This window comes from Cynoglossus semilaevis, chromosome 18, assembly GCF_000523025.1.
Source record: "Cynoglossus semilaevis isolate Cse_v1.0 chromosome 18, Cse_v1.0, whole genome shotgun sequence".
NCBI classification, from domain to species: domain Eukaryota; kingdom Metazoa; phylum Chordata; class Actinopteri; order Pleuronectiformes; family Cynoglossidae; genus Cynoglossus; species Cynoglossus semilaevis.
The window spans coordinates 13448890-13472518 of NC_024324.1; the positions used below are offsets into that span (position 1 = coordinate 13448890).

At 40.1% G+C, this 23629-nt stretch overlaps 3 protein-coding genes across 7 annotated transcripts; 2 read left to right on the forward strand and 1 right to left on the reverse strand.

The window, feature by feature from the left end:
- Positions 1-1738: 1738 nt before the first annotated feature.
- hycc1 (hyccin PI4KA lipid kinase complex subunit 1) lies at positions 1739-17220 on the forward strand. 5 transcript variants are annotated; one of them, XM_008332013.3, is made up of 12 exons: positions 1739-1908; positions 3303-3374; positions 7994-8075; positions 8738-8839; positions 8973-9152; positions 9838-9918; positions 9998-10113; positions 10767-10862; positions 11087-11203; positions 11378-11465; positions 12871-13030; positions 15212-17220. In XM_008332013.3, exons 3-12 carry the CDS (start codon positions 8025-8027, stop codon positions 15727-15729), a joined length of 1509 nt encoding a protein of 502 aa, XP_008330235.1. In that variant the 5' UTR covers positions 1739-1908; positions 3303-3374; positions 7994-8024; the 3' UTR covers positions 15730-17220. The 5 variants fall into 5 exon arrangements, with proteins under 5 accessions (XP_008330235.1, XP_008330238.1, XP_008330234.1 ...); XM_008332016.3 differs by lacking the exon at positions 3303-3374 and adding an exon at positions 13397-13742 and having other exon boundaries at positions 15212-15350; XM_008332012.3 differs by lacking the exon at positions 3303-3374 and having other exon boundaries at positions 1740-1908.
- Positions 17221-17574: 354 nt separating this feature from the next.
- tomm7 (translocase of outer mitochondrial membrane 7 homolog (yeast)) lies at positions 17575-19720 on the forward strand. The gene is made up of 3 exons (XM_008332018.3): positions 17575-17753; positions 19087-19135; positions 19401-19720. Exons 1-3 carry the CDS (start codon positions 17651-17653, stop codon positions 19414-19416), a joined length of 168 nt encoding a protein of 55 aa, XP_008330240.1. The 5' UTR covers positions 17575-17650; the 3' UTR covers positions 19417-19720.
- Positions 19721-20091: 371 nt separating this feature from the next.
- LOC103394639 (interleukin-6-like) lies at positions 20092-23533 on the reverse strand. Its single transcript, XM_008332047.2, has 5 exons — positions 21893-23533; positions 21604-21803; positions 21389-21487; positions 21150-21293; positions 20092-20380 (listed from the first exon to the last, which is right to left on the reverse strand). Exons 1-5 carry the CDS (start codon positions 21906-21908, stop codon positions 20150-20152), a joined length of 690 nt encoding a protein of 229 aa, XP_008330269.1. The 5' UTR covers positions 21909-23533; the 3' UTR covers positions 20092-20149.
- Between the last annotated feature and the right edge of the window lie 96 nt (positions 23534-23629).

Below are 23629 nucleotides of genomic sequence, written 5' to 3' on the forward strand. Positions count from 1 at the left end.
CAACTTGCAACAGAGCTGTGGTTGTGCCCATGGTGTGATGCTGGCTTTTGCTGACTGTGTGGTAAAGATCGCTGAAGAGTACGGTGAGTGACAGATCTATTAATTCAACCTTGACTGTTCTTTATAGCTCTGTTATAAAATCTGGTGGAATGTTACCAAACATTAATTGTATTTTACCTCTCCCTCCACTTGTTTATCCACTTACAGAAGCCAAATACACAGTGTCACTTCAGATGAGAGGCTATGACTTTTCCCTGAGCGTGGTTCCTGTTGACAGCGAATGCTTAGAAGAACCCCTGCCCTTACTGCTAAAGCTGGCTCAGGATGAACTGAGAGGAGCTTCTCAGAGTGCCAAAGCCACCATCTCAAAGGCCACCACGCTTCAAGAGCTGCTGGGCTGGCTTCTCCGCAGCAGTGAGCAAATAGTTAAACAAGTGAAAGAGGCAGCGCCATCTTATCAGGAGCAAGGACGACTGAGTGGGAACCTGGAGGAGAACATGAGGGAAGTGAGGAGGGCAAAAGAGTTGTCCCTGGAATACAAACAAAAGGCTGGAGAAGTCCTTACTGAGGCAGCACACATTGCAGGTGCTAATGTTTAACATTTACTGAGGTTTTTCTTTGGCTTTCGCTCAGTCAGTAACATTTGCCTTTCAACCAGTGACCTTTAAAGGAAGAAGCTGAATGAGGATAAAGTAATATGGTAGTTGAAACAGTGCCACTTTTGTAAGTAATAATTTCTCAGACATTTTCTTGTATACATAATTTACTGGTTTAATCATTTTTATTGTTCAATATTAAATATTTTCCAACTCCTTGTAATTTAGATTTATAACACTAGGGGGCATTTCAGACCCAGAAATGTCAAAATATAATCCTCAATCCTCTGTTGCTTCAAAGACAGAAAGGATAAATTGTCCTGCAATTTGTAATTGTAATTTTAATTGCTATCAAAAAAATCTGGTTTCCAATAAGCTTTGATTTATAAGACCAACATGCTCTGAAAGCAGTATTAATATTCTTTCTAAACCTAGTTGCTTTCATTTCTTCCTTAACCTTAATCTTATGAAAAATAAATATATAATCTACCTTATTTTGGTAGACATGCAGTACTTGTTTGATTAATTAATATACGTTACGTTAATTATTTGAAATGAAAAGCCCCCGCAAAAAATCCATCTTTATTTTCTGATAACTAAACAAAATTATTACAGAAGTTAAAATGTTTCGCTTACATTCAGAAATGCATTTCTTTTTAATTATGTGTTCTTTTTATTGTACCATATCTTTTTTTTAGTTATTCGATTTGCACATCTCACACTATGTACTTTGTATACATGTTGTATGACAATAAAGTTCAAATATCTGTCTTTTACATTCTGACTGAAACCTATTAAAACATCAACATCAAATTGACAACAATGGTACCACTTTCTTCTTGCTTTGGTCCGCAATTTTATTTTTTCAAAATATTACACTTTTTTTAGTGTCACATTTACAGTTTTTATATGTGCAGGAACGTTTAAAATAAGAAATAAAATTAATTCATTTTTATATTTAGTCACATTCTTTTGAATAGTCCACTTTGCTGTCAAAGATCAACGTCCAACGGCTGACAGCGTGAACCTAACATGATCATGGAAATTATTAACATGTCGAATGCGATTGGTTGTTGTATTTGGGAGGCGCGGCATTCTTTTCGAATTCTGATTTCCTATTGGGTGATGCGACTTGTCACTTCGTTTGCTCTCGTTTAAGGTAGTCTGAGTGGAGAAAGTAATGAGGATGGAAGGAGCTGATGTTGTTGAATTATTGAGCAGATTGATAGAGTTAGAGAAGTGATAGCCGTTTACTCGTCCTGTCGGAACCATAGAAGACAGTGGTACCGGGAAACTGACAGATAGCATGCCAGTAAGTAAACACTGACATCCACCACTGTACTTGGTGTCTGTCGCTCCTCTGCCGTGTTAGCTAACTAGCTATTCTGTAAGGAGTCGCAATGACAACTCGCAGTAATTAGAAAGACCGAGTCAGAGACGTTGTGAGGGATTAATTTACACTTCTGTACCGGTTAACAGCTAGGGCTATTGTTTGCCATTTGACTGATTGTGCTTCGAGCATGAAATGATCTTTAAAACACAAGCAGTGACACCGGTTGTCAGTGTGTCAGACTGGTTGAAGTCACTTAGTGCCAGTGGACAGGTCACTGTTAAACCTTGCTTGTTTTTGAGAAAAGAAATATGATTTTCCAACACGTTAAGCTGTTGAGCATTTTTATTGCGATCATTTTGAAGTCATAAAAAGATACTTTGTACCTTAACCAGTAAAGGTACAAAATAAAGGTGTATAGATCGTTGTGTATATTGTATGTATTTGTTACTCGCGTAGACGAGTCAAGGCAAGTTTTAGTATTGCTGGCATTTGCACAAATTATTGTAAAAAATTGTGTTCAAATATGCACCAAACTTAATGTTGATGGAACATAACCTAATTTCTGAGGCTCTAGGCTCGGGCTGTAACAATTAGTCGAATAATCAATAATTTAAAAACAACTTATAATAATGCTTTATTTTGATAACTGTTGAAAGCCAACAGTCAGGATGAGTATGTAAATTATGTTTATGTTTTTATTGCATTAATTTGTAATGCTTTTAATTAGTCCTGACAAAATGCTTTAACTGTTTTTTGTCTGTGTGCTTTGTCTGTGTCTTTCTTATTTTTAGATTTCCCCTGTGTTTGTAAAACTGCAGCAGTACTGTGTTGATCAAAGTATTATCAGCAATTTGCAGTATATTTTCACCTTTATACCTTCCTTGATGTTTTCCTAGGGACTAAAAAGAAAAGAGAAATTAGCATTTAGATATCTTTCTGAATTTGCTAATTGAAGTGGGGGTCTATACAAAATAAAATATATGTTATATGTCGGGACTGATCAGATCTTTTTTTCAATAATCTGCAGTAGTAGATCCTGCTTGCACAAAGACGTGATCTTCTGAACCTGGCGCAGAGGCAGAAATGATTGTACTATTATTCTGCCTTTGCCAAACTTAAAATAAATGGTGGGGTGTTATAGAAGTGCAAAATGTCTTGATTAAACAAAGATTAAAATGGGTATCATTTCAGTTGGGATAAGGCTTGGAAATGCTAGTCTTGGATTAGAGTGAAAGTAATTAATTAGAGTAGCTGTGCAAATCTGTGTGTTAAAATCTGTTTAGAACGTAGTCCTGACTGGTGTTTTAGATAATGTGTCCTTATGATTTTTCTTAACCCTATCATGTGATGTGGCTTTCTTTCATAACACTCAGCAAGTTGTGGGGTTTCCTGTGTAAGCAAGGATGGTGTAACACTTCGCTACAAAGCCCAGCTGCTGTTCTAAGGTATCAAATGAACTACCTTACACTGTAGTAGATACTAACTACTTGCTCTGGTGACTCTTAACAGCCAAAAGATGGACAAAATGTAGAACATTTACCTGCGTGTGTCCTGCAGCTTTCATGGTATGTAAATAATTGTGCATATAAATGCAACACACCAACAAGGTAATATGCCACATCTGTGGCTGCTTGTGCTGAAGGCCTCTTAATGCTTTTTGACAGCAAAGCCTGGAAGGTCTCACTGGCTCTGCTGTCATCCAGCATCACAGCCAGTAGCTCCTCAGTCTGATGCTGTAAACAGTAAACAGAAGCATGAAATCAGTTTTCCTTTACACACACACTCATATAACGTATTAAAGTAGATGTAAGTTTAATTCTTAACACTTTTTTGTAGGTATAGATCTATCTAATCAGAGTATATTCCAGCTGGGAAAAGTGTTTTAAATTTTTAGTTCTTCCATATTGAATATGTTCAGGTGACACGGTGAAATAATTCTGGAACAGGTAAAATTTCACTTGTGTAGTAAGATTTCCACAATTAGCAGATCTTTGTCATCGAATGTGACAAAACTACACCAGGTCTGTAGTACAAACTGTTTAGAATGAGAGGGGATGATCCGAATTGTTTCTCTCTGTAGAATCTGGCTGCAGGAACACAGAATTACAACGCTTTGATTGGAGTTGAATATTAATTGGTGTCTTTGCAGCAGCGTAAGCGTTAGCACAGGCTTCTCTCAGAGGCTTCTTCTCTATCAGCTCTGTTGATATGTCTTTTAGAAGCACGCTAAAAGAATACCTTGTTGTCACGGCTGCTTGGCTTGCAGGCAGTTCTTTTTCTCATTTGGTGTGTGCAATTGAGAAATTAAACCGACCCCTCCTTCCCCCGCCTCACCACCACCACATCCCAGCTTTTGTAGTACCTGAGGGGAGAACGATGTAATAGTTGAAATTATAAGTGGATAAACCAAACACCCAGCTCGTGTTTAAACTGTAGTAATGGATGTGCAGAAGAGCTTGTTGCAGGTTAAATAAAGGTCAGTTCAGGTTCTGTGCCTTGGACATCTTGGACAGCTCTGCCCTTTATGGCCCCAGTCATGAAACTCTGTCTCCACAGACCCTTAAAATAGTCTCTTTTGGTCTTAACGACAGCAGTACAGGCGGTTTGGGTGTGACTGTAAAAGACATTAGTCAGCCGGGAATTCAACTGCTCGTTGTGGTATATTTAAACACATCTGCTGTGGAGCACCGTATCCCTGTACACCTATATTTTCTTGATTGCTTTGTAATCAGCCAGAACACTAGGTTGTGTGGTGTGTACACTTGTAGCACAGGAAAAAGCTGCTGGGCCAGCTCGGTCACTCTGTTAAAACCACCCACTTCATCATTCTCTTTTTTCTTCCCTTCATTCAAGCCTTCATTGTTATTGGCTCACCCACTTCCTGAAAAAAGAAGGTCTTAATGCATGTGTAACAGGAAATGAGGCAACAGGGAGGGAAATGTGGAAATGTGTGAGTGTCCACTCAATTTATTCCTTCATGGACTTGCTTGAGTTCTCACTGCACTAGCCTTCTTAGACGGGTATGTCGTCTCCTGTTTTTCTTAACAAACGTGTGTAATTTTTTTTGTAACTGTTTCATGGTTACTTTGTTACAGCACTGCAAACACCGGGTCGGACCATTTTAAGCTCCTTTTTTTTTTCTTACTGAAAACCATGTGTGTTTGTGTGTCTGTGCGTGTGTGTGTGAGAGAAAGAGAGAGAGAGAGAGAGAGAGAGAGAGAGAGAGAAGGTCAGAGGCGTGGTACTTTATTCAGAATGAACTGTCAACTTTAGCGAGCTCACAGGAACAGGTTCTGTCAGAGCAGACATTGAATCACTCATTACCTGCAGTACTCCGGCCACCCCTTGACTAGTGTGATTCTACAGGCTTCAAGATTATTGCTGAGATGAGAAGACTGGGGCCTATTGAAGTCTCCTTACTTATCGACCACCACAGTCTCCATTTCCTCTGTGTAATTCATCCCTGGGGTCATTATAATTTTTTTTTATCTCCCATCTCTCCACTTACTTCAGAGCCTATTCATTTAGCCATCGATCCTTTCTCCAGTGTCCTTCTGGACTCCCTACTGTCCCTCTACTGCAATTTAGCTGTTAGTGGATTTCTCAAATCACTTGTTTGTTAGTGCTTGTCAACGTTAGTACTGTTTTATTCATGTGCGTGCTTCCCATGTCCACAGCGTTGGCACACTCTCAGGCTTTTATTGATTTCTACAGTGATCCTTTGAGTCCTAATGACATAGCCTTAGAGCTGGTCATACTAAGGCTGAAGACCAGTGTGTGCCAGATAACATAATTACGTTCCATATTGTACTCTGCTGGGCAATTGTTTTTCTAATTGACTACCGGTCTGCTTGAATTGTGTCAGTGCCTCCTAGAAATCTGTGAGATTAACCGTTTGCCATGGCTACCTGTCAATTTAGCAGTAGCAGTTTTTTTTTTGTTGTAATAGCATGTTTCTGTTTTATATGCATTTGATTGGTTATGGAATAACAATTCTAGAAAGAAGTGTAGAATCATTCCTTAAGACTTAAATGTACATTGAACATTCATGCAAGTTTGACCACTCCATTGTGATTAAGTGTCAATTACCCCTTTATTATCATTTAAGTGTTTTCACCTTGAATTTATTATGTCTTTTCTACATTCACAGAAAACATTTTTTTAAAGTAAAGTCAGGCCCATGTGCCCCCTCCAGGTGTTTTTGCAGCATCTTCCAATGTCAGGTGGCAAAGAATATTACACCAGCATGTGGCATGCTTGGCAGCTGCCGATTTTAGCACTCAGGTATTCTTTTCTGGACACAGTGATGTAGATGATGAAGAAGACAAGCCGCAGACGCCAGTGTGGGCGGATTTGATTGGTTCAAAGATGACTGTGTAGGAGGAGAACACGTCTTCCACACTGAGTCATCCAGACTAATCACAGCCTCTTTTTTTTTTAATCACTTGGCCTGTCATTAAAATGCACACACTGGCTTTAGATGTAGCTGTCCTCCTCATTGTCCCCACTGGCATTAGAGCAGCGAACAACAAAATGCCACAAAGGCCTAATTTTTCTAAATGGAGGCTAAACCGCTGCATAATCCCCTCCCCTCTTCATGAGTCATGAGCTCCCAACCTCTCAGGCCCGTCACCGTAGAGTCCATATATAATTACTCTGCAGCAATGAAGCACCCAGTTCCCAAAACTTTTTCAAATAAGGCATATGTTAAGTGAAGGTCAAAATAAATGGTTTAAGGAAAGTATATGTTGCAGGCAATACAGGAGGAACAAAACGTGGTCCTCATCGGTCCTAATCTGAGCATGTCTCTGCTTGACAAGTGCAGCCAAGTGTTTTCAGCCTCTTGTACCAAACATACCAAACATGGACTGTAATTCTGTATTTACAAGCAAACAGTTTGTACTGTTTCCAACTGCACATATGACATTCCCTACATTGCAGACTGTGGATGGAATTGTGTAATGTATTAGTCATATGAAGAGCTGTGTTCTCCTTTTCAGCTGTTGTCAGTCTGCTTCCATGACACTGCCCGTGTTTGTAGCACTGGTGTAAGTAATAATGCTGCCAATGTAACCTCTGTACATTTTTAGACTTTAACCACAGGTTATATTAGTGTTGATCTATTGAAAGTTCAAGATAACGTTTGACATTCAATCTTGTAAAAAAAAAAAAAAAATTCTTTAAAAAGAAGTGATAGAGTTTCTTCAGTCTTCAGACTCTTAATTTCAGTTAAATACATTCTGTATATTGATTATGGATTCTTAAACATTATTGTTAGAAATATTACAATACCTGATGACTATATTGGATGGCATGAAAATCAAAGTTGATTTGTTTTATTCATCAGTTATTAATTTTTTAAGAGACACAGCGGTAACTAAGCTGAAATAGATAAGGTAACATTAGAAAAGAGAGTTGAGCTAAAGGAGAAATGGAGAGTCAAGATCAGGCAGTGAAGGGTTTGGAATAAATAGGAGGCATTAGAGCAAGAGAGAGAGAGAGAGGGAGAGAGAGAGAGAGGGAGAATAGGCTATGGAAGGAGGCAGAGGGAACATTTGACAGCAGTAAATGTGGGTTAAAGCAGGTAAGAACCTTTTTTTCGCTCTCACAGACATCTGAACTGTACAGTCTGATCGACAAACATCTAAATCTGCTGTGCCACAGTTCTCACTTTTTTTTCACTAGTCTGAGTTCTTCAGCTGTGAAGTCAGCTAGGATTCACTGTGTGGGAGGCTTTGATTTGCCAGCCTGAGGTGAGGTACTTGCTACAGACTAGTGTGTCTGTGAGAGGGGGAAACAGGAAGAGATTGATAGAGGAAGGAGAGACTTGTGCTTCTTTGGAGCATTGAAGTCGTGCCTGGAGCGCTGACATTTCTGCAAAGTATTTTTTATCGGGACACAGATCTATAGCAGGCGAACAAAAATGGAAGGAGTCTGGTGAGGGTTGTGTGAGAATGAGTGTGTGACAAATGTATGTTTTTCATCTGTCAATATTTCAGCTAACTGGTATTTTTTTTACTTGACTTTATTTCTCTCTCACTCATTCTCTCTTTTTCTCTTTCAGGTAGAGGTGACTTCACTGCAAATGAGGGAACATGTTGGCTATGGACCAAGGAGTGGTGGAGGAATGGCTTTCAGAGTTTAAGGTAATGCATCATTTTCTATGCTAGTGTGTTGCTTCTGTTTGTTATTAGCAGCATGTCTTCTACACACACACACACACACACACTCACATAAACAGGGTGAGAGCGCTCACTGATTGTCCCCAGGCAGTAACAGGCTGGAGAGCTTCTTACCCCGAAGATTGCACTCTCCTAAGTATGAGCGCTCACTGATTGTCCCCAGGCAGTGACAAGGAGCAGACCCTGTTTTCCTGTCAGAGTTTTCACCTCCATAACACTAATGTTCATTTGGCAGTGGTGTCCATACATCTTAAACCAAACCTGAGGGTTTTTTTACTTCTCATTCTGCCAATTGTCAGATTACCTGGGATTAAAACTGTATAACTTTTTTAAATGAATAAAAGTTTTTAAATACTTATTTTTAAACTAAAAGCCTATAAGTTTTGTGTGGGATTACATATAGAAATAACATTTAATGCTTCAGACACCTGTAGACCATTGTATAAAATATGTCAGATGTATTAATTCATTCTCATTCATCGGTATTCTACAATGAACGTAAATGGAATGGCTGTTAATACCAGGCTGTTTATCAACAGATCAAAGGTTGTCCTGCTGTTTGTAGTTTTATATGCCTGAAGTCAATGATATGCATGTTGTAAACTGTGACTGTTTGTTTTTTTTAGACTCTTCCTGACAGCGCTGTGTCCAGCTACGCTGCCTCACTCAAGGAGAAAGGTTCCCTGGTACCAGCACTGTACAAGGTCATCCGAGAGAATTACAGCGATGTATGCACACACACACACACACACATTCACTGTGACATTCAATACCGGGTTCAATACAATTGATTGATATTTTATAACCTTTACATTTGTTTGTTGAGTGATGCTTTTCTTTTCTATGGTGTGTTCTGCCCAGTTGTTGGAGCCGGTCTGTCACCAGTTGTTTGAGTTTTACCGGTGTGGTGAGCCACAGCTGCAGCGGTTCACGCTACAGTTCCTGCCAGAGCTCCTGTGGAGCCTCCTGTCCGTCAGCGCAGCCAGAGATCCTCACACCTCCGGCTGCATCGAGGCCCTGCTGCTGGGCATTTATAACCTGGTAGGAATCAGGGGAAAGATTATTGTGTGCATGTGAATGTGTTTCGTATTTTTCTGCCTCTTAGATAACAACACTCAGTAATTTGCTTGTGAACTACAGCTGGGGAGTTGCCAGATATTTTAAAAGCTGCATCATGTGTTAAACCTAATTGCCTTATGTCCTTTCTGCCACATTAGTGTTTTATGATGCGTGACCAAATGCAAGTTAGAAATAGAGGAATTGAAACACAGTTGTTATGCTTACACTTTCTTGTCTGTTGCTTTTCTTCAGGCTTCACGAGCACTAGCTGATATTTATTGGTTTTGTCGCCGGGTTTTATACAGTTCAGCTTTAAATATTCTGCCATGGAAGTTCAGTGTTCTCTTACTTCCTGTTAGAATAGCAGAAAAGGTCAGCTGTCAGTCAACTCCCTGGCTGTCTCCCATTAGTTTATTTGACATTAGCATGCACCCAGGAAACATCAAGACCCTGTGGTTTGCCCCCCCCCCCCCCCCCCCATCACACAAGAAGATCTTAAAGCAGCATATACACACACACTAACAAGGAGGGGAAAGTGCAGACAAATCAAATGGTCACACACAGCAGAGAAGTGTGGTGGAATAGATGAGCGCACCATATTCCCTCTTTCCTCATTCTTGCCTGAAGAAACTATCTTTTCTTGACCTCCTTTCCTTTTCTGTCACAGGAAATAGTTGACAAGGATGGACAGAACAAAGTGCTGTCTTTTACAGTCCCTTCCCTCTCCAAACCGTCAGTGTACCACGAGGTGAGCTACTGTACACACACGCATATCCACACAAGTCTTTGTTTTTGGAAAATATTTTCCAATATTTTTCCTTATTCAGCCTTCGGCCATCGGTTCCATGGCCCTCACAGAAGGAGCTCTAGCTAATCACGGGCTGAGCAGAGTGGTGTACAGCGGGCCACACCAACAGAGAGAGACCTTCACGGCCCAAAACAGGTAAAAGACATGATGGGCAGGTTTCCAGGGCTGGTGGGGACATGTTGAGCTTGTTTTACAATTATGGACTTTTAAAAGGCGTCTGATTGTATGCAGGCAGGCAGACTTGTGTGTGGCAAAGCTTGACCAAGCACCGGAAAAAGAACCAAAAAAATAGCCTTGAAGTATAACTTCCATTTACTTGTCCTAAAAATTCAGGTCATGTGGAGCTAAAATCAAACATTTTTAGTTGGGACAAGTTAACAACTACTTGGCAGGTAAAGTTGCACTCCTTTACCTAAAAATGTAAACACGCCTCTCTGTGCTGGTTGGTTTGGTTTTCTGTTAAGCCAGTGGATTCCAAAGTGGGTGTGGGCCCCTGTTGTGAGGCACGTAGCAGTTAAAGGGGGGCCACAGCAAGGATCATGAACTTAAGTTCAATAACTGCTTTTTTGGTTGGTGAAGAAACTAAAGAAAGAACATGAAGATCTTCATACTACCTTACTAAGACTTTGTGCTTCAGGTTTAAACACAAATATATTTATTCTTGCAGTCTGCTTCTTGTTTTTTGGTTATTTGCATCAGCAGGTATACAATATACAATACACTGTATGTACTGTATACTGATGAACTGCAGGAGAGATGCTGTTTTCACTGTCTTTTATGATGTTGAGATTTGAGGTGCTGACCTTCCTGCTGTTGTGCTACAACGCTGCTCTCAGCTACATGAGCGCCACTTCTCTCCAGTCGCTCTGTCAGCTCAGCTCCAGGTACTTTTCTGTTTGTTTGGTTTTTTTTTTCCTCTTTATTTTATGTGTATGATTTTCATTTGTGTGGGGCTGCCTTTATAGTCGGCTCCCGTTTGCACATTTATTGTAGTTACAGGGCAGAGTGAGTAAATTAGCTAATGTGTGTGCAGATAAGAGACGTTTCCTCAACGTAGACCCTTCTCTGATACACATTTGTTATGTGTTTATTTTTCTTTGTCCTGCAGAGTGTGTATATGCGGTTACCCACGGCAACAGATGCGACGGTACAAAGGTATTAGTAGTAGAATGACGGTCACTTCCGAGTTCCTGGTTCAGCTCATCACTGGGATACACTTTGCCCTGTGAGTGTATACACATGCACACACTATGGTACCGTACAGCTTTTTATAAATGATACTTTTAAATTCAGTTTTTGTCCTCATCTGTGGTTAGTTTTACCTGACGCTCTTGCTTATTTTATTTTATTTTGTGGAATTATTTTTCTGAATCAAACGTCTGTTTGTTCCTGTGTGTAGGTGTAATGGAGAAGCTGAACTAGGATCCAAAGCCCTGGACGATGTTCTGTACAGAGCCAAGTTGGAGTTGTTTCCTGAGGCTCTTCTGGTGGGTTTATCTTATTTCTGTGTTTGTGGACCTGGGGAGTGTGTGTTCAGTCAAGAACAAAGACTAAAAAAATGTTGCAGTATTTCAACAGGGTTTTCTTATAGAGGAGAAATAGCTTCTGCACATACTTACAGAATGCATGTGATTCAGATGCACATGCTAACCTGTGGACTTCTGGTTTATTCCAACCACACTATGCTGTTGTATGTCAGAGTCTGCAGGCAGTGTGTAATCCCTCAAGATTATTCACTTGCTTTTCCCTCTGCTGCGTTAAGCTGTAATCCTTGAGGCCCAGGGAGCAGGGGGGATTGAACCTAAGATCACAGCATTGCTACAAGCACTTAAGGTGTTCTTACTACAACAATCAATACATAAAAGGTTTATTGTGTGAAGCAGGGTTTAGTGATAGCTTTAGATGAAACGTCCACAGGGAGAGGAAGCGATTTAATTTCACACAAAGAAATAAGATGACAAAGATTCACCATAAGAAATAGAAAATAATATTCAGATAGTAAGATAAGATTTCAAGATTTAAGAGGCAATTAACTTTTCTAATTTAACACTTAAACATCACTTGGTATCAGTCTTAATTTTGACATACATGTAACGTATTTTTTTTTATTTAGGTGTTGAGAAAAGGCTACAACAAATTTCTTTATACAATCTCAAGTTGACATGTTTACCGTTGTCTCAACAAACAATGTGTTGATATTCACTTCTATGTACTAATATGACATCTCAAGAATTTTCTTCAGTTCAACCCAAAGTTCTTTAACATTGGTTCATTCTTAATAGGTTTGACCCAGTTGTTTTGACTTAAATGCCTTCAGCGTAGCTTAGCGCTGACGTCTCTGGAACAAGTCTGCAGCTACACAAACAAAACAACTCCATTGTGTGGTGATTATGTTGTCAGCATCATGTCATGTGTAACATACTAAGGTGTTACATGATCAGTGTCAATGCCACGGCCACTGTGCAGTTTCATTCCAAAGAAGCGGTTCTTACAAAACAATGTTTGAAGACAATCCTGTCTGTTGCTCCTATTTCACCAGCCTCTGTATTTTCAAAGTGCCATTCCTTTTGTTTACTCCGACCCAACAGCTCAGCTATGACTCATTTTGTGAGATTTTACCAGAACCATACCACAAACTTCCTTATTTACATGAAGCATTTTGTATATACGATTTATAAACATGTTCATCTAAACCAGGAGACAAACAAATTCACTGCCTCTGATTATTTAGTCAAAAGGTTTCTTTTCAGGCTGCATCATCAAAAAAACAGCATCATACTCAGATAAAGGAGATAAATGAGGAGGTTTATGGACTGTGACTCAATCTAAGTTACTTGAGTGAAGCAGTAAAATTAAAATTTTAACACTGATTGTGCTCATTCTTGCCCTCAGGTGGGTAATGCCATCAAGTCGTCCCTGCATGGCGCGGCACTGAAGAGCAACAAGGAGGGCGCCCGCAGTATCCAGGTGGAGATCACGCCAACCTCCTCCCGAATCTCCAGGAACGCTGTCACCTCCCTCTCCATCAGAGGACACCGCTGGAAGAGACACGGTAAGATGTTCACACAAGCAGCGAACCAAGAGATGCACGTCTGTGAGAATTCAGTCACTTCTGTCTCCTTCCCAAAATCAACTGAGGAACCAATCCAGGTCAAAGGAGAGAGAGACGATAAAGATCTAGATCACTTCATTTTCATCATGTCATACTACTTGCCTAAGTAGGACAGTGTGACGTCATTCTGTTGTAATTGCAGTTACTATGATTTCTGTTCTTTTTTTTTTCTTTAGTAGCATTGATCTTTTTTGTGTGTGTGCACGTGTTTGACTTTTTGTAGGCATAAGTTTTGAATGTGTGTGTATATGTATACATGTGTTTGTTTATTGTTCCATCACACCACCCTTGCTTCCCCACCACCAGAGTCCCAGGAAGTGAGTGTAGACAGTGAGGCGTCGCTGGGGGGCGTTGTCATCCCTGAGATCAGTGTGACAAATGTGAGCATGGAGAGAATGGCCAACGGAGACTCCGTGAGGCCGCGTCCTGATGGCCGTGCCCAGCAGGATGGCGACGTACTGGGGGTCCCCTCTGAGGTCAGCCTGGACCCCAGGGGTTATGACTCCAACACACGGGTTCAGGAGGTCAGGAGGCAGAAGTCTGTGAGGCGGTTGGTGGAGAGTGAGGTTTCTGGGCCAGCCTCCACAGGGAAGAGCCAACACTAAGGTCCTGCCCCTCCCTTCCCCCTAGTGCTTCTCCTGGGTTGACCTAGGTAATGTGTGTGGGGCCGTGGTCTGAGAAGCTGCATGATGACTTCACGGCTTTACCTTTTGGCACTGGGCTTGGGCACCTTCTCTTTGCCTACTAGCACTGTTCCTTCCATCTGTTCATTCATTTACTCTCTCCTGTGCAGCTAAGACTTCCTCATGAAAACTCCCTGCTGAAAACCAATTCACTGTTTGAGCTATAACTGAGTAACAATTAAAATACCATGACAAAAGCAGAGCTTGGCTGAATCACATAAAGAAAACTAATCTTTTTTTTTACATTCAAATATAAAATTCTGCTTTTAACCTTTCAACTGACAACACCCTGTGACCTTCAACAACAGCCCTACAGTATGTATAAAGATAAAGAGAAGCTCCCTATTAATACAGAACATCAGTTAAACACAATGTTAAACACCTTTCTTCTTTACCTGTGGTAAATATAAGAAAGTCACAGAAGGTCTCCTGGACCTTGAAGCAAAGCTAAATGTTCCATTGTCAGCAGAACCAGGGGTCTGTGATTTTTCAGGGTCCGATACAGTTATCACCAGGCTTTCGCTCACACATTTCCTCTGGGTTACAGCTGGAGACAGGTTTCTTTCTTTTGGTCTATAGCTAGAAGCTGTTGATATGCAGGTTCTGATATATTTCATGTATGACATTGTCAGAACATGGTCAGAACTGTGAAGTCCTGCCTACCAGTCTGTTTACTGGTGTTCTGTGCAGTGACAGATCAAACCAGATGGGGGCAACTTTGTTAATGTAAGTGATTTGCAACTCTTAACACCTTGACGGAAGCAGGAAGATGGTTTGTGGGTCTCTTGTGGTTTGAAAAAAAAAAAATATATATATATACTATATACTGACTATATATTCCTAACTGTATATTTTTTCCTTTTTTTTCTGCTGTGACCTTTCCCTGACCTTTGCTCCTTGTCTTTGTCTTCTCCTCTCTTTGAGGACAAACCTGCTCACCTCTGACTCTTTGTCTCTTGGGTGCTGATACTCTAACACAAACTGAGCTGAACCTACATTTATCTTGTATCAAGTGGCAAGATGTGACTGATAGCTGAGGTTGCGAAGGCGCCACCTGCTGGAGCTCACTTGTCATCCAGTCATTCTTGTAGCTAGTACAGAATAAAATACTTGAATCTTTTAAAAAAAAATCGGGATGCAAATTCTAAATTATAATTCAAGTTTGGTTTGGTTGGGAAATGTAAAGAGAGAATCTGGAAGGTGTTAAACAATTGGAATAGAAACCTGTAAAAAAAAAAAAATCAGAAACATGCTTTTCTGTATATTCTACCTTTTAAGTTGTCTTGAAAAATTGCACAGTAGTATGGTTTTATCCAAAACCATACCCAACATAAAGTAAGAATGAATCTATGATTCTGTCTGGATGGCAGGTGAGGTTTAGTTATTTGTGTCCTGGTTTTCATTTTTCTTGTTTTGTTCCTGTTTGTTTGTCCTACAGACGCTGTTGATTTGGGTTCCCCGGATGAGTTGATGGACATTTCAGAGGTGGATGAAGGGGTGTGGCCAAGTGGGGTTGGGCCTGACACAAACCCGCCCACCATCACTATCAGCAACAGCATCACCACGTTAAATCTGGGAGCCAAGGCTATGAAGAAGTGCCGTCTTGGTGGACGCAACAGCAAGGACAAAGACAAGGAGACCAGTTCTCTAACATCTGTCCGGGCCGCCAGTGAGAACGTGGAGCTGTCTGTCAAACGGCTGACACTCACTTCCAGCCAGTCGGTGCCCAAGGGAGGAGCTCTCACCAGCCTCACTCGTACAGCCAGTGCTGTTTTCTCCCGCTCCTTTGAGCAAGTGGCGAGCAGTAACGCTCCTCTCTCTGGCAACCATGGCACATCTGAAGCCGGTCGCTACTCGTGCAGCTTGCAGGAGGATGGGATGGGATACCTGAGTCCCGCCCCCAACCACACGCAACGCTCTCCCAGTATCAGTGTCCACCTCGGCTCTGAGGTTTAAACACTACTCTCGTGATCCTGTGACCCTCTTCCTGTGATCTGGAACTTCAAGCCATGCCCACTGTGGAACAACCACGGCGACATGAAGAACCACTCCCACTGTCACTCCATTTTTAATGTTTTTTTGATCGTGTTTGTGGCGTGAAGTGAACTGCTGCAGAGAGAGCAGCACCAGCTCTAACGTCAGGGAAACTTCTTCCAGCTCCGCTGATCTGTCTTCTGTTTGTTGTAATAGTGAACTGTTGCTGTGAAGTCACACCAGTCCAGATCTCTGCTCCCTGTCAGAGTACTCTGTTGTAAAAATGGGCAAAGTTGAGACTAAAAACAAACATATAAGAGTATTTTCCTAAAGAATTTTAATTGGCATTTATTGCCCTGCATGGCTTTTTCATACATCCATCATGACCCTGCTGTGGTTTGTTAACAAGGACATTGGTCATGTGTGTGTAAGGAGGTATGTGTATGAGAGAGAGAGAGTGTTGGAGAGTGTGCTGTACAGTGTGTGTATTTATGTTTTTTTAAGAATAAAGGCTGCTGATTGCTACTATGATTACAGTATGGTTCCCCTTTTGAAATACAACTCCCCAATCAGAGCAATACTGTATTCTCTTGTTGAGTGTTTTCTGTTTTATCCTTAAAATTACCCATACCCCCTCCTTGTTCTCTTCTTCATTTACAGGTTCACATGCTTTCTTTTTAAAGTAGTGACTAAATAATCAAACGTGTGTGACATTAAGTAGTTGTAAATGTTTACAGTTGCACAGTATTGTCATTACAGAGAAGCAATATCTGCACCCCTCCCTTGCTGCTCTAGCACCTTCCTAATTGGCTGTGCTCCTGATGGCAGACATTTAAAATCTTACTTCTGAGAAATTCAAAGGAGCCTGTACAGCTTATTGAGTATTGAATTTTGCACTTGGAGTGTTTTCTTCTGTATTTTCTTACTGTGAGCAGGAGATCTGTCCCTAAAATGTGTTGTTTTCCTGTGTTGTTTCCACCAGAGAGAGAGAAACATGCACTGTTGCCGTTTTCACAAAAACTAAAAACCGTCCCACACCCGACTTTCCACTAGAAATATCATTTGATACCTGTGAGCAACACACGGACTGTTGTTAGGGCAACACAGCAGTTCCCTGTTTACAGAACTACTCATCATTCCAGATGTTTGTGGTACTTTGGTGATGTGTTTCCACTGTCTCTACTTGTTCTCCATAACAAGAAGTGTGGTGATATTGTCTCTTGTCAGAACAAATTAAAACTCCATCCAGCAGTTGTCTCTGCTTTTCTCCCCTGAACAAAAGTGTTTCCTCTCTGCTGTCGTTTCTACTTGAGCAGTCAAGGGTCTGCGGCTTGTCGGGACTTTTAACAATCATAGTCATCCTCTATATGGGTTGTTTGAATGTGAATGGCTAAGTCTGTTTATATTGACATTATCGTTTGTCTGAAGTAAACTCACTGCCACAACTTTGGGGAATAAAGTGTTTCTATATTTCACCTGTGTGCTTCCTTCATTTGTCCATGTCTGGGACAAGAAGAATTGACCATATTCAAACATCACAGTCAGACAGATAAATGTAGGTGCAACGTCACAGCTTAATTTTTTTTTACTTTGACATAAACTTTTAAAGACTATAATTAGCACTGGAATGGCCTGCAACAAAAATCAATAAAGTTATAGAAAAATAAAAGAGGGACAGTAACAGTCAAGGTATTATTATTATTTTATTTTATTATTAAAAATTACAAATAGATAGCTACAAGTATACTGGAAAAAAGTACGAAATATAAAATGTAAATACCTGTAATGACACGCCAGGCCACCAGGGTCATTGTTCCAAGCTGATCACGAGATTGCCTCTCTTCCTGTACGTCACTTCCTCTCCGCACCGGTCCTCACGTTTCTTGTCCTCCGTGGAGCGGTCATGCCGAAAATGAGTAAAGAGACCAAACAGCGGCTGCAACAGCTTTTCCAGTGTGGACAGTTTGTCATCCGGTGGGGCTTTATCCCAACTGTCTTGTATCTTGGTCAGTATTCGAACACCTACAGCGTGGAGGCTACTCGCCGCTCAAAAAGCACTGGCGAACGTTGGGCAGTTAGCTTTAGTCACTTAGCCTCCTGTCACGCAATCACCTAGAGTCACTGTATATTTGGGTTGTTGCTTGCAGTTTTTACACATTAATTTCTTTATTTCCACATCTATTAATTATTCATTGTTTAACTATGGTAAAATGTAAAACATTTGTCATGTGGTAGATCCTGTGTCCTTCCCTTTAAACTACTTTTTAAAATCAGTTTTCAGTTTTCTATCTCTTAGTATTTTGTATACGTTTTTGAGATTACAATTTTCTAAACAACGAATTAGTTATTTGATTTACTCTTTCTTAGTGGGGGCCGCCATGTTTGATCAAAATGTGTTTTAACATTTGCCCACTGTAAACAACCTGCTTGTTATTATATGATTCTAATGCTCTATATTGTGTACTTTATTTTTATTAGGTAAAACTAAGCGCAGCTGTTATTCAACCCAGTGATACAGTGATACTGTAGATATGGATTTGGTCGAAAGTTGTAATTACTGTACTGTACAATACTGTATTTGACGTCTTTTAAGTGTCAATGTCATTCAGCATAATGAATCTACCCGCGTACTGCTCCGACCATAAAAACACACAGAGCAACACTATTAATCTCATTAAGATTATATATATATATATATAGATTATATTTATGTACATATACATATTTGTATGTGTGTTTATATACATATTTCACGCACCTCTGTTAGAGGTACGGTATTGATTTTAATATTTACAATTGTCTATTCATGGTTTGCAGTAGAGGGAGAATCAAACCTTCGTGACCTTAGTTACTGCAGATTGCAACACATTGTTCTAGGAATTCAGCTTCGGGGAGATGCTGATTTCGACACTTTTTAAAAATTCGGATGTCGGAAGAAGTCATTTCTTTTCCTAAGAATGGGTTGTGTCATAGTTTACATCTTTTGTCCCCATTGAATTAAAGTGCAAAAAATAGTAGTGTCAGTTTCCCAGAGGATGGATGGATGGATTGATAGAATCCCTCGGGAGTTAAATTAAGGCAAGGTGTAAATGGTTTATTCAGATATGCTCTTCATCTGATCACACCCGATTTCAAAACTCTGAAAAATGGCCTGTCTGTCAGTATGCGGGAGATTAAAACTGCTGATAGGTTGTCCTGACTGAGTGATATTTTTAGTGTCATCACCAAAGACGTTCTTACAGGAATGCAAGATTTAAATCTGTGCATAAAATCATTTGTTATAGTTTTGTATTGCACATGGTTTAGTCACACTTTCCAATTTCCACATATGATTTACAGGGTTTAAACGTGGAGGAGATCCAGGCATGCCTGAACCTACAGTCCTGAGGTGAGGTTGAAACCCTAATTACATTTATGTGCAATTAACATGGAACTGTACAGGACGGGGAGTGATTTCTTTTTCACTCTTATTCTTTTGTTCAAACCACAAACATCATCTTCAATTAAATATCCAACTGTCAAAAAACACAGATGCTTCTGACTGTCGTCAGGAGGAAGCCACCCTCCTTCTCCTCCTCGTCCTTCTCACACTAATAACTCAGTAAACATTTTCAGTTGCACTGTTTAAATTGACTTTTGTGTCCTTTTTCTAGTTTGCTCTGGGGTTGAGGCCCAGAATCTTGATTTTCTTCTTCAAGACCATGTGATCCTTCTGTTTTGGACGTCCAGAATAAATCTGGACTTCCTTCTTGTCACTTTCCTCTTCACAATGTCAGACCTGTATATCTGACAACAACAAATGCATGTCAGTGGTGGCCACCTGGAGATCTGAACACAATGGGAATTGTCTTGTCCTAGTCAGGGATGATGCCAGTGTGCGGCAATGATGCTTGGAAATACCATTCATTCCATGGTTTTCATCTTTTTTTTGTTTAAATATCCTAAATAAATTCTCAATGTTAACAAAAACCAAGTAGTACTTATCTGTTAATGTCGTCTATTTAAGTTCAAGGTTTTAAAGTGATATTTGGCAGGAAAGATGCCAACTGACTGCAGTTTGTAATGTGTGAAATTAACAAGTTATTTATGTTACTTTCTGAAGATTTATGTGATTACCGTAATACAATTAAAAATCTCACATTGGAAGCAATTAATTTCCTTTTTTTTAAATATTTTTTATTAAATAAACAGTGTTGCATTAGCTTGTTGTCACAATTCACAAATTAAAAATAAATCAGTAAAATATAAAATATTTCTGTGCAATCTCATTGTTTTATTAATAAATAATCCTCAAGTATAAAATAGTCAAAATAAAAATAAAAACTCAAGTATAAATAAATATATTTTGTTAAATTCTGTGGTGCCTCATCAGGACGTCAGAGCCTGTTTCCTCTGTGGTCACTTAATTCTTCAGTGCTGTAAAAAAGTGAAGGTTAGGTTTCATGACGCGACTGGTCCGCCCCCTCTCTCGTTTGCGAACTGCCACTATGCCATCACGCAGGAAGTTGTGGAACTGCCGCAGGATGCAGTGCGCTGTCATCTTTCTTTCGAAAGGGATCGGGTTGTTGAGGTCACTCAGCAGTTTCTCCTGCTGGCTGCTGGTCATGTTGGTGACCAGTCTGGGGTTCTTCATCTGTGGAGACACACACACCATGCAGTTGCTCTCTTCTTTCATTTTTCTTCAGCATTATATGGGTGAAATAACAAATCAACTAAATATTTTAGATACACAAACCATGTAATAATGCTGGTTAAGGTTTGACATCAAAGTGCTGATGTTTGTGGTTAGCATAAAATAAGATCAAACGTCAGAGAAGGAAACATATTTTCACTGCTGTTGGGAGTACAAAAAGATATTGGAAATATTTTTCTATGGTAATCAGTGGGAAAAGTCCTGTGACTCACTGTAAGCTTTTCGTGAAACTACTCTTAATTGCTCGAAAATGCATCTTTCATTCTGGTTTAATGAATGTCCACCCAGCATAAACCGTTGGTACAAAGAGGTGTTTGGTACCCTCCCTCACGAAAGGCTCCATCCGATCATAATAGGGAAAAGGTCATTTTTTTTAAACATTTGGGTTTTTTTAGCACTTTCCAGAACATTCCATGACCTGCTGGTAGGGGTAAGGCTTGTAGTTTGGGATTATGTCCGTCTATTGTTGGGAGGGTATGGGATTGCTGTATTGTTTCAGTTTTGTTCATATATATATTTTTCAAAAAATCCACAAAAACTAACCCTAAAAAAAGAGGAGGGAAACAGCTGACAGTGCCCTGATTACAATCCCTATCCTTTAACTACACGCTGTAGAGCATCACTTAAATGAATGAAATGGTATTTTTTTAGCTCCACATCAGTTATTTGCAGCCCCAGAGATGATGATAGTGCAGTTTGTCAGACCTACCTTTTCTTTGATGAGGTTGATTAGCCTAATGTTGTAGGGTTTGATCTCCATCACAATGGCGTTGTTGGGATACTCCTGCTCCACATACATTAAAAGAACCATGTAGGTGTTCAGACCTTCGGCCAACCTCTTGAGACATGCCTCCTGGTAAAAAAAAAAAAAGAGAGAGAAAAAGATCAGAGTTTGTTCCTTATCCTCGTCACCAAAGTGTCAGAACCAAAGAGGAGGAGACACGCCACCTTGCTAAAGTTGGATGTAGGGCAGCCTGCTGGAATTGCGGGGAATCTGTAGTTGTCCAGATAGTAATATGTCATTTCACTCTTGAATTCCTCTTCAAACTACAGAACATCAAAACATTAATAATCAGTTTAACTGCAGCTTCTATGGACCATGTCAGTCTAAACCAAATGTCTCCAAGTCTCCAAAACCGTCATGTCTGTCTGAAGTTGCTGACCTCTTTCTGGTGACGAGCAGTTGCGCCGAGAATCAAGCCCCAAAATGGAGACGCACTCAAGAGTCCATGGGTCACTACATCCTCCTCCTCACCTGAAGAGTCACCTGCCAGAATGTCGGTCACCTCAGTTTCCACTGGCGCTCCGAGGGCACACAGCAGCAGGGCTGTCAGCAGCGTCAGCGTTGACAGAAACTTGGCTTCTGTGCAAAGAGGGAGAGCCTGAGTGACTGAGTGAATGAAAAAAGGAAGACAAGGAGGAAGTGTGAACCACAGGCTGCACAGCACTCACTGAGGGTTGAGACCATGATGCACTGCTGATGAAGTTCTTCTGATGCCGACAACTCTCACTGCCAGAAGATGTTGCCTGGTCTGAGACATAAGTGGACATTTTATATTCTTCAGGCAGGAGGGGGTTTCCCAATACTTTCCTTTATCACTTGGGTCAAGCATCCGGTTCAGTGAGCAACAAATTCAGGTCCATGCAGGAATTTCTATTTCCTTTATTGCTTTCTAGTAGTAATAATAATAACATTAATTTTAAAAAACCAAACATTTACTGTTGTTTTCACTGTATGTCACTTAAGTAAAAATCTTGGCATTTCTTAACTGTGGCAATGCAAATATTCACACATACATGTGGGGAAAGAACCTCACAAATATTTTAAGGTTTTACTCATTTGAAGGGAAGAAGAGGAAATAAAATAAAAATATCACTGCTCAAATGTGACATAGGAAGGGAATTCCCTTTTAAATTTGGATAGAAAATTTTGAAGCACTCTCGATGTTGACATTGTGTATTATCCAGTCCTAGATTTCTATTTAGAATGTTTCTGTTACGCAATTTCAAATATTAGGATTGCTTATTTATTACTTATTTATCACTTAAGAATGTGGTTTTTTAAATGCCAAAAAAAGGACCAAAGATTTAGAAAACCTTGTTTAAATGTGACTCATACTGCATGTCTATAACAGTGTCCACAAGGTATCAGTGAATGTATCCAATATTGTTCCAAGTAAAGTGAAACCAGGTGCCACACAACTGGGATTTCAAAAAAGTACTTTTTAAAATGTTGTTTTTGAGAAATGTAGAAAAAATGTAGTTCCCCTTGATCCTATCTTTGATAAATAATTTCCCATTGTCTCCTTCTCTGTTAGCTCAGTTGGAGAATTCCCAGGTTAGGTAAAAATAGCCGTCATGGTGGAAGCTGTGGTGCCAATAAGTTGTGAAATGGTCTTAAAATAGTCTGGACACAGATCTAAATTACACTACAGGCATATGGAGAAACAGTAGTTCACTTGTTTAAATGCTTACTCATACTTCTAGTGCAACTCTAATTTCTAAGGAAGGGAGGGACACAACTTTCCATTTCTGTTTTTTTTCTTTCTTTTTTAAATCCCATGCCAATGATTATTGCATCAGTTTTAAACCACACTTCCCTGTAACACTCACTGATGACATCTTTTATGTCATGCCATATCTGGTCTTGGTCACGTTGTGGTAAGGCTGACCTCTATATTTATCAACTTTTTTTTGTTAATTCTTTTCACTATGAATTCAACTCCTGTCTATCAGTACATTTTGTCCTTCGTCAGAACAGACGACCAGACCCCTGACCTCTGACTAAGGAACAGTAGTAGTAAAAAGCCTTCTACAAGAAATAAAGTCGAGGACATGGGAAACTAAAACACCACGGGTGAGAATGGTAGGAGGAGGTGATTCAGCACACGACCGTGAGTGGGAACCAATCTGGGGTGACCCTGAGGAGAGCTGTTTTGGTTATGGACACCCCTGTGAAAATTTCCTGGGAGCGCTCATAAAACAGTGTGGTTGAATGAGTTCCCCTTGAATAAGAATAAATCTGTCTGATACCTTGGGCTTTTCTCTGGGTCTTTCTGAGAAACTTTGAGGGTCTCTAACTTCCCCCGGCAGCTTTAGGACCAATTTCTACCAGAGGAAGTTACAACAGAAACTGATCCATAATTTATAGTAACAAGGATTACATTGATAAATACACATATACATAAC